Source organism: Pimephales promelas, chromosome 13, assembly GCF_988280905.1.
Source record: "Pimephales promelas chromosome 13, fPimPro1.hap1.1, whole genome shotgun sequence".
Taxonomy (NCBI): domain Eukaryota; kingdom Metazoa; phylum Chordata; class Actinopteri; order Cypriniformes; family Leuciscidae; genus Pimephales; species Pimephales promelas.
In genome coordinates this window covers 27,612,848-27,627,699 of record NC_142781.1, presented here as the reverse complement: position 1 = coordinate 27,627,699, position 14,852 = coordinate 27,612,848, and the positions used below count along the sequence as shown (strand labels likewise).

Below are 14,852 nucleotides of genomic sequence, written 5' to 3'. Positions count from 1 at the left end.
ATAATGTAATCTGCGGTTATTCTGCTAGACAGCAGTGTGAACTTCAAGAGGAACTGACTTCATACATTCACTATCACCTTGACGCCAGTTGTAATAGAAAAGGGAAGTTAGTTCTGAGAAAATGTCTTGTATAAATTGTTTGCATGATGCATTTGATTTTATGTTGCCCAATGCAATGAAATTCATTATGTGTCATTATTAAAAGTTTCTAAATAATTGTTGATGTATGTTTGATATATGTCAGATAATAATATCGTATGAAGTGTATTAATTTACACTGTAAAAAATTGATGTGCAACATTTTTCAATTGATTTTAAATTATGAAGTAATCAACTTAAATGTGTTAAACTTAAATAGTTGAATCTTGTATAACTTATATAAAAGTTGAACTTTGATGAGTTAAAACAATGTAAAGTTGTATGTTGAAATAACTTATCACTGTAAAAAATATTGTTGCTTTAACTTAAAAAAGTAAGTAACCTGGTTGCCTTAAAATTTTAAGTTGATTGAACTGGAAAAAGTGAGTTAATACAATGAAAGAGATTAATTTAATCATCAGAAACTGAAAATAATAAGTTATCTCAACTAAATAAATTATTTAAGTTGATTTGACAAAAGGAAAAAATGTTGTAATAACAAATTTTGAAAATATTTTTTTTACAGTGTAATCAAATAATATTTTAGAGTGCAAAATTGGTGCTTGTGATCAAATGTGTCCATAATTAAATATTTTTAAGTCACTATTGAGATAGATAAGATGAATTTCTACTAATACACTGTAAAAAATATTGTTGTTTAACTTAAAAAAGTAAGTAACCTGGTTGCCTTAAAATTTTAAGTTGATTGAACTCGAAAAAGTGAGTTAATACAATCAAGGAGATTAATTTAATCATCAGAAACTCAAAATAATAAGTTATCTCAACTAAATAAACGATTTAAGTTGATTTGACAAAAGAAAACTTTTTGTGATAACAAATCTTGAAAATATTTTTTTTTACAGTGTATGCCGTTTAGTGGACATGTGTGGACTCCGAAATGATCTATATCTAAAACCTTACACACAGAGCTTAATATAGAAGTATTCACCATCTTATCATCTCTTTATCATATCTGGCAGGGCAGAGTCACGTATGCTTACGTTTCATCGTGTCAAACAGGTGTTTAAAGGACTGTGGCCATTTTGTGTCTGGGACATGGATACAGCTGTTATGATGTCAATATTGACCTGTTGGCTATTAATACACCGTGAATATTCAGGAGAAGGGATTTCACTCTTCCATCTGTTGTAACTTGTTGATTGTTGTCTTTGATCTCCAAAAATGTGAAAAGTTAAGTAAAAGAAAAGACATTAAAAATTGTGTTTCAGATAAAGGCCCTCGAACAATATTCAAACAGTTTCCTTTCCTTTCTTCCTTGGGATGTGAAGAGCAACAGTCATGTGTCTTTCAGTTTTGTTTTTATGACACATCCTCAAGCTATCTACAGTATTGTTATTGCAGGTCTGAATCTAATCAGTTTTTTGATAAGAATTCTTATCAAAATTCTGTGTTAACGCAGTCACGTTTTTAAAAGAAGTAATGTTTGCATGTATTTATTTCATTTTTTAAAACATCATTATTAATAACTTTATGAACATTTTACATGTGGTCTATAAATATTATGATAATAATGTTGCATGTATCTTTCATTTAATAATGATTAAATGTAATAATGTTGCATAAATCTTTCGTTTCACTTTACACAAAGTGTTTATCTCACTTGTGCGTTTACCATATATGGTAAAAACAAAAGTGATAAATAAACACTTTGTGTAAAGTGAAATGAAAGATACATTATTTATATGATTATTAATTTCACTTTAAGATGATGATTATATACTGTGTATGTATATATATACAGGTTTGTACCAACTTGAGGGCGAATTTTCATTTTTGGTGAAGACAAGGATAGGCCTATTGTTCAGATTATTCAGTCAGATTATTTTAATATTTCATATACTTGTATTCATTATTTATTTCTAACACCAGGTCGTGTGGCCTTTATGCCACAGACACAGGTTAAGTGGTGCACAAACAAAGCAGTTTCATAAGAAGAAGCACAGAGTGCGCATTGTTTCTTTAACACTATCCTCGGGTATTCTCGCTTGGGGAGAATACGTCACCCTTCCGGGAAGTCGAGACTACAGTAATCCTGAGACTGTCCGTTCGTTGTTTTCTAGGTTTGGAGGTGAGAAGTCAAATCATCCTTTTCCCAAAAACACCACGCGTGTGAAACGAAACGTATATTGCTGGAATAGGAAAGGTCGGGATCGATATTTTGATTTGCACTTTCGGTCTGACATCGCATTCCAGTCAAACGTTAGTCATCGAGAATGCCTTATGGTTTCTCTCTCTAGATGTTATTTCTCTCTATGTAACTATGTAGGCTATACAGGTTTTATTTTATAAAGATGTATTTGGCTTCACCATTTTGATTTATAGACTGCAGTTTCAGAATGATATCATCAAAAATATCATATTGAAAGTATCCAAATTGTTTAGGTTAGCATTGAAACTAAAATGAAATAGTTTTTATTTTTTCATATAGCATTTATTTTTAATAACATGGCAAGATGTGGTGATGCACATTAAACTGGTTTAGTTGTTTGTTCCATAACAATATTTACACGTAAACAAATGTAGCCTATTGGTATTTGTGGACCAGACCCTAGATCAGTGAAACTGTGTCGTGACCCAAAATTTGATCACAGATCTGATATTATTTGTCCCTGTGTTTGTTCTGTGTCACACATTTGCTGTTGTTTATGTGTTGCTTATTAAAAATGTGTTATTTTTTAGATATTTGACATAGACACTGATTAGAATTCTTATTATATAAGAATCGTAAAAGATACATGTTCAGCATCATTACTCCAGTGTTAAGTGTCACGTGATCATTCAGAAATCACTCTAATATGCTGATTTAGTGCTCAATTATGAATTATTACTGATGCTCATTTAATTTTTTTCACGATTCTTTCATGAATATAAAGTTTAAAAGAACAACATGTATGAGAAATACAATTATGTTGTAACATTATAAATGTCCTACTGTCAATTGAATCAATTTAATGCGTCCTTCGTGAATTAAGAGTATTCATTTCTTTTCTTTTTTTAAATAAAATTACTTACCCTAAACTTTTAAATGAGAAAGTATCACGGTTTCCACTGCGTTTAACATTGATGGTAATAATAAGAAATGCTTCTTGAGCACCAAATCAGCATATTAGAATGATATTATCATTAGAATGGATAACATCAAAAGGTAAATTGTATTAAATGACTCAGCAGCAATGGGGCCAAAATATTCATAGCATCACTTGCTCAGTTTAAATGTTGACACTGCTTTCTCTAAATAATGGTTTATATAGCTTTCCTTTTACATATGTGACATAGACAGCTGTAGGACTCATAGTTATTTATAAAGTCCCAGTTAACTCAGTGCTACCTTCACACCGCTCTAACGCACCAGAGCACTGTGTACATGTTTACACCGGCTGTGTCCATGGTGACGGACTCCCGCCCAAAGGACTTTCGTCGCAGACAGGCGAAGTAGGGAAAGCCAGGATTCCCATTCCGTCACGGGCCGTGACCTCATTTCTCACTCCACCAGGCCTCCTAGGTTTTGTTATTTTTGTCTTATGTGCAAACAGCATGTAGGATGGGAGCAAATACCTAAAGGTCATTCCCCACGAAACCATAAATGCCTTACGCAATTCATAAGGAAACTAAATTGAATCACGTTCAGAACGTAGTACATGTATGCTAATGAAACACATTTAGACTTCCTCTTTTTCACGGCCACTCGTTTTCCTTTCTTCTGTTTCTGGATTTCGTTTACATGAAACTTCTTTGTATGGTATACGCTCTACAATCTACTTCCTGCAGATGTGAAAGTAATATGCCGCTCTACATATTTGGCCGTTCTGTGACCAAGGAAGTTTCTATGATTTTTGTTCTCATTCCACATCCAGTCAGCATCCGAGCAATACCTCATCTGGCAAACCTCATTTTCATCATTCGTTTCCCATTCCTCACTTCTTCAATTTGCTGTAAATTCTAAGAACTGCGTTAATTGGGACTCTTGCTTCTTACTGGCACATATAATGTAACAGCCTATAATTTCTGGTATTTTATTTCAAGCAGGGAATTGAAACAACACAGGCCTCCTATAAAAAAACACACACACTGCACTTTAAGGACCACGTCATATTTAAGAAGTCATGTGACTGCCTGTAAAGGATCTTAGAGTGATATAAAATTGATACGGCGAGCACAGAGCTGCGAGAAAGACTTCAGCCAATCAGCTTGCTAAGGTGAGGTGACATCATCTCACTGCTCTGTGGTGTGACTACAGAGCATTGCTGCAGGATTAATAGTTAATGATAATCCCTTGAGATCAGCCAATCAGAGCGAAGGAGAAGGACATGGTCAGGGCATGTCCACAACCATCAATTCAGTACAGGACTGGAGCCAAAAAACTATGTGTGATATCTACATAATAATAGTCTGTTATAAATATATACAGTGTATATATATTATATCTTAATCAAGGTTATTCATGCTTATTTTTTACAAGAGCTTTAGCAAAGGTGAGATGATATCAAGGACAAAGATTTCTGATATTCGTCTCTAAAAATGTTTAATCTAGAATTTCAAACCATAATAATATTATATTGATTATTAATCAGCACGTGTTGTTTTCAAACCTGCTTATGTCATAAACCACAATTTGGTTGAATATTAACTCATGTGATGATGAGTTCAGTGTTTTGGAGTCTGACATCAGGATGAGTCAGAGAGTAACAGGACTCTGGAAATGCAGGTAGAGGAAGATGAGTCATCATCTTAAAGACGCAGCAAAACAAAAACACCATGTCCCAGCATTTCCTGATTATTATATAAAATAGAGATGCTAACGTATGTATGAATATGCACTTTCACAATGCCTTTAACTGTTTATTTATTGATTTTTTTTTTATTTTTAATGATCAATTTCTATTCAGGTGCAGTGAGGTGACTGAATTAGAGGTACATATATTATAGAGGTATATATATAATTAAGTAAATTAAAATGATATTAATATATATATATATATATATATATATATATATATATATATATATATATAACATTTTAATTTACTTAAATATATCATTTTAATTTACTTAAATGTTATATATATATATATATATATATATATATATATATATATATATATATAGCCTATATATATAAAATGGGGGTATTTAGCATCTAAAAATTTAAACCCACAATTATAATTGTGTCATATTTCTCAACAATTTATGTTCTTTATTAACAATACGCTTACAACATACACATTGTACCATACTGTCAACATTAATTACTGCAGTTTATTTGACCATGGCTTTTTAAAAGATGAAGTGTATAATTTCTGATCGGAATTGTTGTTTTCAAACGGGTATAAAACACTCGTCCCATTCTTAATTATTACTTTATACAGTATTATTTGTCTGGCACTGTTAAAAAAAAAAAAAAAAAAAAAAAAAAAAACACTTGACCAAATGTTAAATGTTTGAGTATTTTATTCACAAGACGAGAGCAATAGCTTTTAGCCTTTTAGAGGGCGTTGTAAAAACCATAAATTAACCATAAATTGCTCAGTCCTGGAGTATTATGTAGGCTATCATAACAGATATGTTATTCAATCATTTAATGATTACAAGAAGATGTTTCCATCATATTCCTGGACTTGATGTAAACAGTTTCGGTAAAAAGGTCACGGGGCAGAACCAAAGACCCAAGTCATGTGATGAAGGGGAATTTCCTGTTTGCTGGTGCACAACAAAGAGCACGCTGAGCACCGCGAGTCATGTGACTTGAGGTTGCACATGTGCAGTGTGCAGTGGAAAACACCCACTAGTTATTCAGCACATTCAAGCGGCTTATGCAACAATGAGCCTATTTTGCTCTTTACTCTATATATAGCTCATCCCTTGTCAAACAAACTGTCAGAAGCACTAAACCAATGCAGTTTCAGTTGTCTAGCCCATAATCATTGGCGAATTGACGTCATATTTTTATAACCTTTACATCACTACCTATTAGATCTCCTTTTCTTGTACTTATCTAGGTATCGGCAGTGAATTAGCCACAAGCTGACCTACATAGCTGTCCAAATAATGCCTCAATCTGATGTAATTTACTTGTTTTCTCTAAATGCTTGTATTCGGCACTTTTGACTGGTCTCTTCACAAGACAGTTGACCTCTGACAATACAGCCCACAAACTTATACAAAGCAAAGTACAACGTCATCCTGGTAGTTAAAGCAAAAATAAGATTTCTGTCGTCATTTACTCAGCCTCATGTCATTCCAAACCTTTTTTCTGTGGAAGACAAAATAAGATTGTTATTTTTTTAATGTTGGTGACCATAGGCCAATAAACAAAAACATTTCCACAGAAGAAAGAACGTCATACAAGTTTGAAACAACTTTATTCCTTTAATTGCTTTAGGGTAGGCTAATTATTGTTAACTAAAACTAAAACCGAAAGTAAAATTAAATGATAAAAACGTTAACATTAGGAGATAACAAACTCTAACTGAAAAATATAATCAAATATTAAAAGACTTGATGTCCTTAAATAACTAAAACTAAAATAAAAACAAAAACGGCTGTGAAAAAATAATCCTGTAAAAGAACGGTAAACTAGCAGCTGTGGTTGCCAGCATCATACTGTAAAATTACGGTGTGTTACTGTTTTTGAAACTAACAGCTAAATATTGTATTGTCAGCTACAGTATTAAACTTTACTTTAACAGATATATGCTCTAACACAAAAACAGTAACAGACCGTATAGTTACGGTATGATGCTGTCATCCACAGCTGCCAGAAGTTTACCGTTTTTTACAGGATTATTTTTTACAGTGAAATATTTTAAAATGACAAAATTTCTAAAACTTTAAAAATAAATTGGAAATTATAACAATGAAATCTGATTCAAAATATTGATGAAAACTATAGAAAGGATGCATTCAATTGACCAGAATTGCCAGTAAGGCTGTCCTTTTGAACTTCAAAGTATTCTGTAAAAAATGTCCACAAAAATAAGAAAAAAGCACAACTGTTTCAACATTGATGATACGAAATGTTTATTGAGCAGCAAATCAGCATATTAAAATGATTTCTGAAGGATCGTGCTGAAAATTCAGCTTTACCATAGGAATAAATCACATTTTTAAAATATATTAAAATAGAAAGAACTTGGGTAGTAGGAAAAAAGTAGGAAAAAAATATAGCCTACTATGGAAGTCAATGAGACCAGAAAATGTCTGGTTACTGATATTTTTCTAAATATCAAAAAATCGGCTGATAAACGGTAAAACCCAAATGTTTAACTCTGGGAGTGGTAAAATGAGCCTATTTCCAAAAAAGTGGAGTATACTTTTAACGAAGGTCTAATCCTGGCTTAATCTAAACCCTGTTTTTTCATATATAGAAAATAAATGAAAAAAATCTTGATTTTGTGGCCATGAACATGCTTATACAAATATGATAATGATATGAATTGACAAATAATAAAGATTATGCAGTGTCATGATGTGAACAATTAGTTATTGTTGCTGAATGTATTCATTCATTTATTTCCATTACATGATGCAAGGAGTGGCATATACTCTCACCCAAAGCAGATTAAATGACAACGTTTTTTTGAAGTGTATAAGGAAGCTGTGTAAAAAGGGTGTTGTTTGGTGCAAGAGCATTCGTCATATGCTTCCCTCATGTTTAGGGACCTCATTGTGTCATATTACTTCATTTTTTCCTTTTTTTATTTTTGTACTTTTTCTGGTGAGAATGTTTATTGTTAGACCACATCGTGACCTAATTGTTTAGTTGCTATGAGCTCAATTGTAGACATGTGCTGCCCTCTAGAGGAACCCGGGACATTTCCTTAAAGGATTAGTTCACTTTAAAAAATAACTTTTACTGATAATTTACTCACCCCCATGTCATCCAAGAGGTCCATGTATTTCTTTATTAAGTCGAAAAGAAATGAACGTTTTTGATGAAAACTAAATGAACGAATCTTTTTTCGAATCATTTCGTTCAATCAACAAACAAAACGTATCGAAAAAAGATTTGTTCATTTTGATGAACGAGTCAACGAGACGAGTTCGAACAGGAGAGTCACGAACGCGCATCACACAACAGAGCAAGGCGAGCATTTGTGCTTATAATACTTAAAGTTTTTTTTATTTATTTTTGAAATGACCTATCATTTCGCTAAATAAGACCCTTATTCATCGTCTGGTATTGTTTAAAGCCATCTGAAGCTGCACTGAAACTCTCTTTTGAACCTTGAAACTGTTGGAATCCATTGAAGTCCATTACATGGAGAAATATCCTGTAATGTTTTCATCAAAAACCTTAATTTCTTTTCGACTGAAGAAAGAAAGACATGGCTATCTTAGATGACATGTGGGTGAGTAAATTATCAGCAAAAGTTTTTTTTGTTTAAACTAATCCTTTACCATACGAGGAAGAGAAGTACAAGAACAATTTATCTTACTGTAATATAGGAGCCTGTTGGGACAATTTAAATTTTAAAAGCTAAACAAACATGTAGTAAATATTGTGTCATTCCAATAAGTAGTTCCAGTATTATTACTCACATATTTATTAACATTCATGGGTCATTTTACAAAAAGAACTGCATACTACAACCTGTAAGAATTTGCCAAACAGAAATGTCAGCCAAACTATCAATTAGTAGAACCATTTGAATATTAGAGTCAAAATACTCCCAAAATATGCATTTGTTAACCAGTACCAGTGCAAATATCATGCATTGATACTATTGCAAAGGTGGGCATGACAGAGTTTTGGTCCAGCATCTGCAACATCAGATTCAGAGATATATTAATTAAACAAAATGTCTACAAGTTCCTCTTTTTGAAGTCCATACTGCAGATACTGCGTTCCAATATGTTTTTTTCTTCGCTAGCCATGTTGTGATAATAGTCATTAATGAGTTATATAATGAAAATGTTATGCTACAGGAATTAAAAAAATAAATAAAATGTACTACAGTTTATTATAGCCTGTAAAAACCTTGGCATGCCTGGGACAAGGTTAAGGGGGTCACAACGTACAGACAGGACAGCTAGCAGGTCATGAGCAGCAATCTGAACTCCATCACACCCTCCTCGTCTCTCAGGACAGCCTCGAGTTCCTTTCCCCGGGTCGATGTTAGTGTGTGCACGGAGAACAATTCTGTTCTGCACTGCATGAGAGTTTCTTAAAAGTAGGTTTGTAAGGTGTTCGACTTTCACAAGTTCACATTTTTTCTCAGTCTCCTGCTCACTTCTGAAGTTCCTGAGGGGTGCTGAACGTTTCGTACACGTTGGCGGCAAACTCTTTCACCTGGTCTATCAACAGGAGATCCTAAAACAAAATGAAAGAAAACAATATACATTGGTGTGTGTGAGGGGGGGTAGCTTTTATGCCACATGGAAGTCAAAATGCATATGAAGGTTCTTACCTGGACAAAGTGACTTGGTATTTCACTGCATATTGAATGTATCTGTCCGTTGATGATGGGAATGATTTTGGCTAACGGTAGGCTTACATGCGATAGTCTGGAAGACAGGCATGAAAAGAAGGACTCATTATCTCTTAATATTAATAACTTAATATTTATATACTAGCCTTGGGATATAATAATAAAAAAAAAAAAACCCTGTACATCATATATTCTGAAAATACCTTCTAAAAAAACCCTGAAAGATATCAACTTGCAATTGCGAGTTTATAACCCGCAATTCTAAGGAAAAACGTCACTATTGCAAGATGTAAGCTCGCAATTACAAGTTTGGTTGCAATTACTATTTTTTATTCCACGGCAGAACCGAGCTTCCATGGGTTTGATATTTTGTTATATAAATGCATTTTGAAATGTGGCTTAATCGTGCAAATGTAACACTTTTTGGGGTAACTGTATATACCTTTTTGAATAAAAATAAATGCATGTTTGTATACTGACCGATCAGGTGCACTGGAGGGGGTGGTGTCTCCCTGGGGGGGTCGGAAAAACTCTGCCATGTTGTCTAAGAATCGGATAAAGCCTCTGCTCAAGCAAGTACGGAGTACAGTATTGAAGTCTGGACTGAAAAAAAAAAGTTTAGATGTAATTAGTACCCAGCTAGAGAGCTCAATAATGTGCCTATGCTGAAGAGATCTGTTAAAAGTGCACTGTGTAATCCTGTGGCATCTAGTGGTGAGGTTGCGAATTGTGATTACAGAAGTTACAGTGGCCAACAGGAAAAGATGTCATCTGGGACAGCAATGAGGATTAAGATTAAGCAATGAGGTTTCTTTACAAAGATAAATTAAGAACATAGGTTTACCCAAATATTTAGTATTATTATTATTTTAGTATTAGTAAATAGTAAATACTATTATTTAGTATTATTATTATTATTTTATAGTATAATATTATTTTTACTTGTTCATCATTGTGTCAGTGTTTTATTCACTGACTTTAGCTAGCTTCTATACACGAAGAACAACATAGTGAAGAGCCATTGTAGAAACATGTCGGCGCATTTCAATGTAAGGGGACCTCGGGTGTATGTAGATAGAAATGGCTTATTCTATAGAAAGGTAATAAAAACATACATTATTTAAGGTTTTATAGACCACTGAAAACATAGTTATGTATATGATGTTACATTTCTGTCAACAGATCCTCCTAAATATTACACAATGCACCTTTAACCTATTGATTTAACCAATTTAATCTCGTCTGCTTCATTTTTTTTCTTTTAGCATAAATGCTCTTTGAATTCAGAACTGTGTTTCTTATAACTCATATACTGTATAAAAAGAACTGAATGTGTTAGTGATTTCAGTACAAAAATAAATCATGAGATTAATTGTGAATAATTAATTGAAACGTTTTAAAGTCCTAACCTTGATATTTTCAATTATTAATATAGTTTATATCGGTGTCTTGATTTCCCTCACCTTTCAAGCATATCTCTGGTTTCATTCAGCAGCTTTATTGTTGTGACATCATTTTCTGTGAGACCACAGGCCTGGGAGAAGAAAAAAAAAGGGAAATAATAATAACTATATATATATATATATATATATATATATATATGTATGTTATTCCTTATAACTGATACATATATATATATATATATATATATATATATATATATAACACATATATAACACAAAATAAATGTAATATATATGAGAAAAGGTAAAAAAAACAAAAAAAAACAAATTGAGAATAATATTTTTTTTATTATAATAGAGATCATTATTCTACCACAATTCTGAACAAAATAAACAGCTAAACAAAATAACATGTAATTTAGTAGAGGTTCTGACAAAATATCAAAATATATTGAATTAATATGAAAGAATTGTTACTTTTTTGTATAAATCGGTTTTGAATGATTGATTCAATGACTCACTCGTTTCAATACTGGATGAATCATTGTTTTTGAAAGTCTCTTAAATTAATAATTCTACGACAAATACATTGTTTAACAGTCACTTGTCACCACCTACTGGCTTAAATACGTAATTGACAACATTTATTTGAAGCATCAAGTTACTTTAATTTTTTTTTTATTGCTTCCGTTGACCAGTGTGTTCATTTGAACTGTAAACGTTTAACAGAACTGTAACAGAAATAATGTTACAGTGTGCTTGGAAACACTGTTTCAGATTTGATTGTTCCGATCTGATCGTACTTGTCAAATTTTTATTAGACAGAGCCAAATCGTTGTCTTTTAGGAATAAAATTGCGTCAGTTTGAATCGAGATTGTGATCTTTTAACGATTAATCGTGCAGCTCTAATACTAATAAATTATAAAAACAATAATGATAAACGACTAATCATTCACATATAAATGATATATTACACATATGTACCTGTGAGGCTAGTGTGTTCTCTTCATCAGGCATCATATACCAGGAAAGACTTTTGTGTTTAGAGGAAGCACAGCCCTCCTCCACTAACTGTCTGATCTGTGTTAGCTGTTCCTCCAACTCTTGTAGGGACAAACTCTGCTTCAGAGACACCCTGAGGAGACACAAACAGCATTTAGCGGAGGATAACTGACACGGCTCAAAGACACAAGTATGGGATGACTAGATTCATTCATCATCCAATCAAACACTCAGCGTACAGTCCGAGAACTTCCTGGACAGCTTTCTTCACCACAGTTATCAGTTCAATGAGCCCTGAAAAGACAGAAAAAAGGAACATCGGTATAAAGTAAACTATAGAGCATATGGCCTGTATGAATAACAGAGGATTAAACTATAATACAGATTAGACGCTCTTATACAGATCTGACATTGTCCTAACCTTCTCCAAGAAGGTGTTGGATACTTGACAGATATTGTTGTTGAACTTCAGGAGGGGCGAAAGGGGTCTAAAGTAGCAGTATAAGAGAAATGTGGTAAAAATGACACGATAACATAATAAAATGACGTTGCGTTGCCTTTAAAACACCAAGCCCTGACATACCGTTCCATTCTTTGTCACAGAGTTGTCCAGGTACAGGTAGCCACCAATTATGTTGAGCTGAACTCTGAGTAACACCACCAGCATGCAAGTGCTGTAAACCGCCACAATGCTGCGGGTAAAACCTGCAGGGCGGAGATCATTTCTGTTCATAATCCATTTTACTGCCATAATGTGATGTATTGGCAAACAGGACATTCAACAATAAATTGTAGGGTGGGAATTTATCTGATTGTGAAAAGTGGGTGTTCCAAATCAGAATTCAACCAAAACAATGCCATAATTATTTGGTCATTGCTCAACATTTTAATCGCTAATGACATCAATGGAAAAGAACATTTGTTTATTACATTTACAAAAACAATTACACTGCCATTCAAAATTATGGGGTCGGTATAAGATTTATTAATGTTTTTGTTCGAAAGAAGTCTTTATTTGTTTGATAGAAAATACAGTACAGAAATATTGTGAAATGTTCTTATGATTTAAAATAACTGTTTGATATTTTAACATATCAAAATGTAATTTATTCCTGTGGTGGCAAAGCTGAATTTTCAGCAGCCATTGTTCTAGTCTTCAGTATATTGATAAATACTGCTGATTTATGCTGCGTTCTCTCCATGCCATAATTACAAAATGAACGTGATGTTATATTTGGAGCAATTATTCGTTTTTATACGTCAACACCATCAACGGCAATATTAATCTGCAGCGGTCACGTGGTTCAAGTCGAAGCTCTCCGAAAATTTCCAGTTTACAATTTCTTTGAGGACATGAAGTCATAATTACAATAATTACAGCATGCTCAAGAAACAATGCTTATTATTATCAATGTTGAAAACAGTTGTGCTGCTGAATATGTTTGTGGAAAGCAAGATTATTATATTATATTTATTATATTATTTTTTCAGGATTCTTTGAAGAACAGAAAATTCGAACCATTTATTTAAAATCCAACTGTTTTTTGTTTTTCTTCAGAAAAAAAAGCTACATTGAATTGCCATTACTCTTCTATATATTTAAACAACAAAAACTATAAAAACTATATATAGTACATCAATAAAATTATTAATAAATTACAAAGATGATTCTTTTTCTTAGGGATAAAGTACACACATTGATAGTTTGCAATAAGTTTAAAAATGTGCATTAACAAAATAAATTGGGTCAATTTTGAGTTCATATTGAATACATCTGGAATATTATTACAGTAAAAAAAACTTCTTGAACTCACTAATAATCTTCAGATCCTCCCAGATTTCAAGTTTATTGGCTGGCCTGTGTGGAAAGACATGGCGACTTATGTCAGTTATATTCTTTTATATTATAATGTAGATGATCATCTATAATTTACATGAAGCATGACTCACTTGGTCTTCAGCAAATCAGTGAGGCTCTCTGAGTTCAGGTGATGTATGATTGCCTCTCGGAGAGTGGGGAGCATTGATAACACTACAGATAAAAGACACAATTGCATACATCAGGCAGAACAAACATCACTTTCATGAACTGATCATGTAATTGTTTTATTTTACCTGTCATGTTACACGTCCTCTGGTTGCTTTCGAAATGAAACTGTCTGCGAGCTTGAGCGATGTATTCGGCTGCCTCTCGCTCCTGCATCTGCTGAATTTTTCTTTGTGCATATTTACCAAGTAGATAGACACCTGTGCATGAAGTATGAGGATTGGATACATTACAATATAATACACAAGAAAGTGATATGCAATATGCAAGATCTATTCAGTAATATAAAATCTTTCTTTAGGCAAAAAATACCAGGGTAAAGTCCATATCGACTTTGCTATGACAGTGCCAATAGAAAATCTAGGTGACAGGTGAGCTGAGATTAATTAGTTGAATGTGGAAATAAGAACTAATGCTTGGCATTGGCAACACTGTAATAACATGCTAAACTATGTTATAGATAAGTATTTGTATTCATCTATTAAAAATAAGAAATATTTAATGCACAGACATGCTAGCTAACTATGTCTGAACTATAAGCATGCAGGTGGTCTAGTTGCCCACGTACCTCCAACAAAAACCCCAGTGAAGATGAATTTCCTCTTATGGCGTTTGATGAAATTCCATGTAGAACTCAACATTTTTTAAACCAGACTTGACACCACAAAAAACACACACGGAAAACTAGATGTAAGAGCGTGTTTGGACGTAACTTACTAGCTAGCACAATGCTACATGGCAATAACTTCTCATCATGGTAGCAGCAAGAAGGCGAACAACACATAACAGAGCGAGTCGATTGATCGATTATG

At 33.0% G+C, this 14,852-nt stretch overlaps 1 protein-coding gene across 1 annotated transcript; it reads right to left on the bottom strand.

Annotated features, from left to right (window-relative positions):
- Positions 1–8,686: 8,686 nt before the first annotated feature.
- pex3 (peroxisomal biogenesis factor 3) lies at positions 8,687–14,747 on the bottom strand. The gene is made up of 12 exons (XM_039692383.2): positions 14,609–14,747; positions 14,109–14,240; positions 13,944–14,025; positions 13,808–13,851; positions 12,577–12,698; positions 12,415–12,481; positions 12,233–12,287; positions 11,976–12,126; positions 11,051–11,121; positions 10,068–10,190; positions 9,567–9,663; positions 8,687–9,469 (listed from the first exon to the last, which is right to left on the bottom strand). The coding sequence occupies exons 1-12, from the start codon at positions 14,679–14,681 to the stop codon at positions 9,386–9,388; spliced, it is 1,101 nt and encodes a 366-aa protein (XP_039548317.2). The 5' UTR covers positions 14,682–14,747; the 3' UTR covers positions 8,687–9,385.
- Positions 14,748–14,852: the final 105 nt, after the last annotated feature.

Excerpts from the sequence above, each read along its gene's own strand:
- pex3 (XM_039692383.2), bottom strand. The coding sequence starts at position 14,681 with ATGTTGAGTTCTACATGGAATTTCATCAAACGCCATAAGAGGAAATTC. Across the intron at positions 14,026-14,108 it reads GAGGACGTGTAACATGACAG|TGTTATCAATGCTCCCCACT; the intron begins GTAAAATAAAAC and ends TTTTATCTGTAG. Across the intron at positions 12,699-13,807 it reads GGAGGATCTGAAGATTATTA|GTTTTACCCGCAGCATTGTG; the intron begins GTGAGTTCAAGA and ends TCCGCCCTGCAG.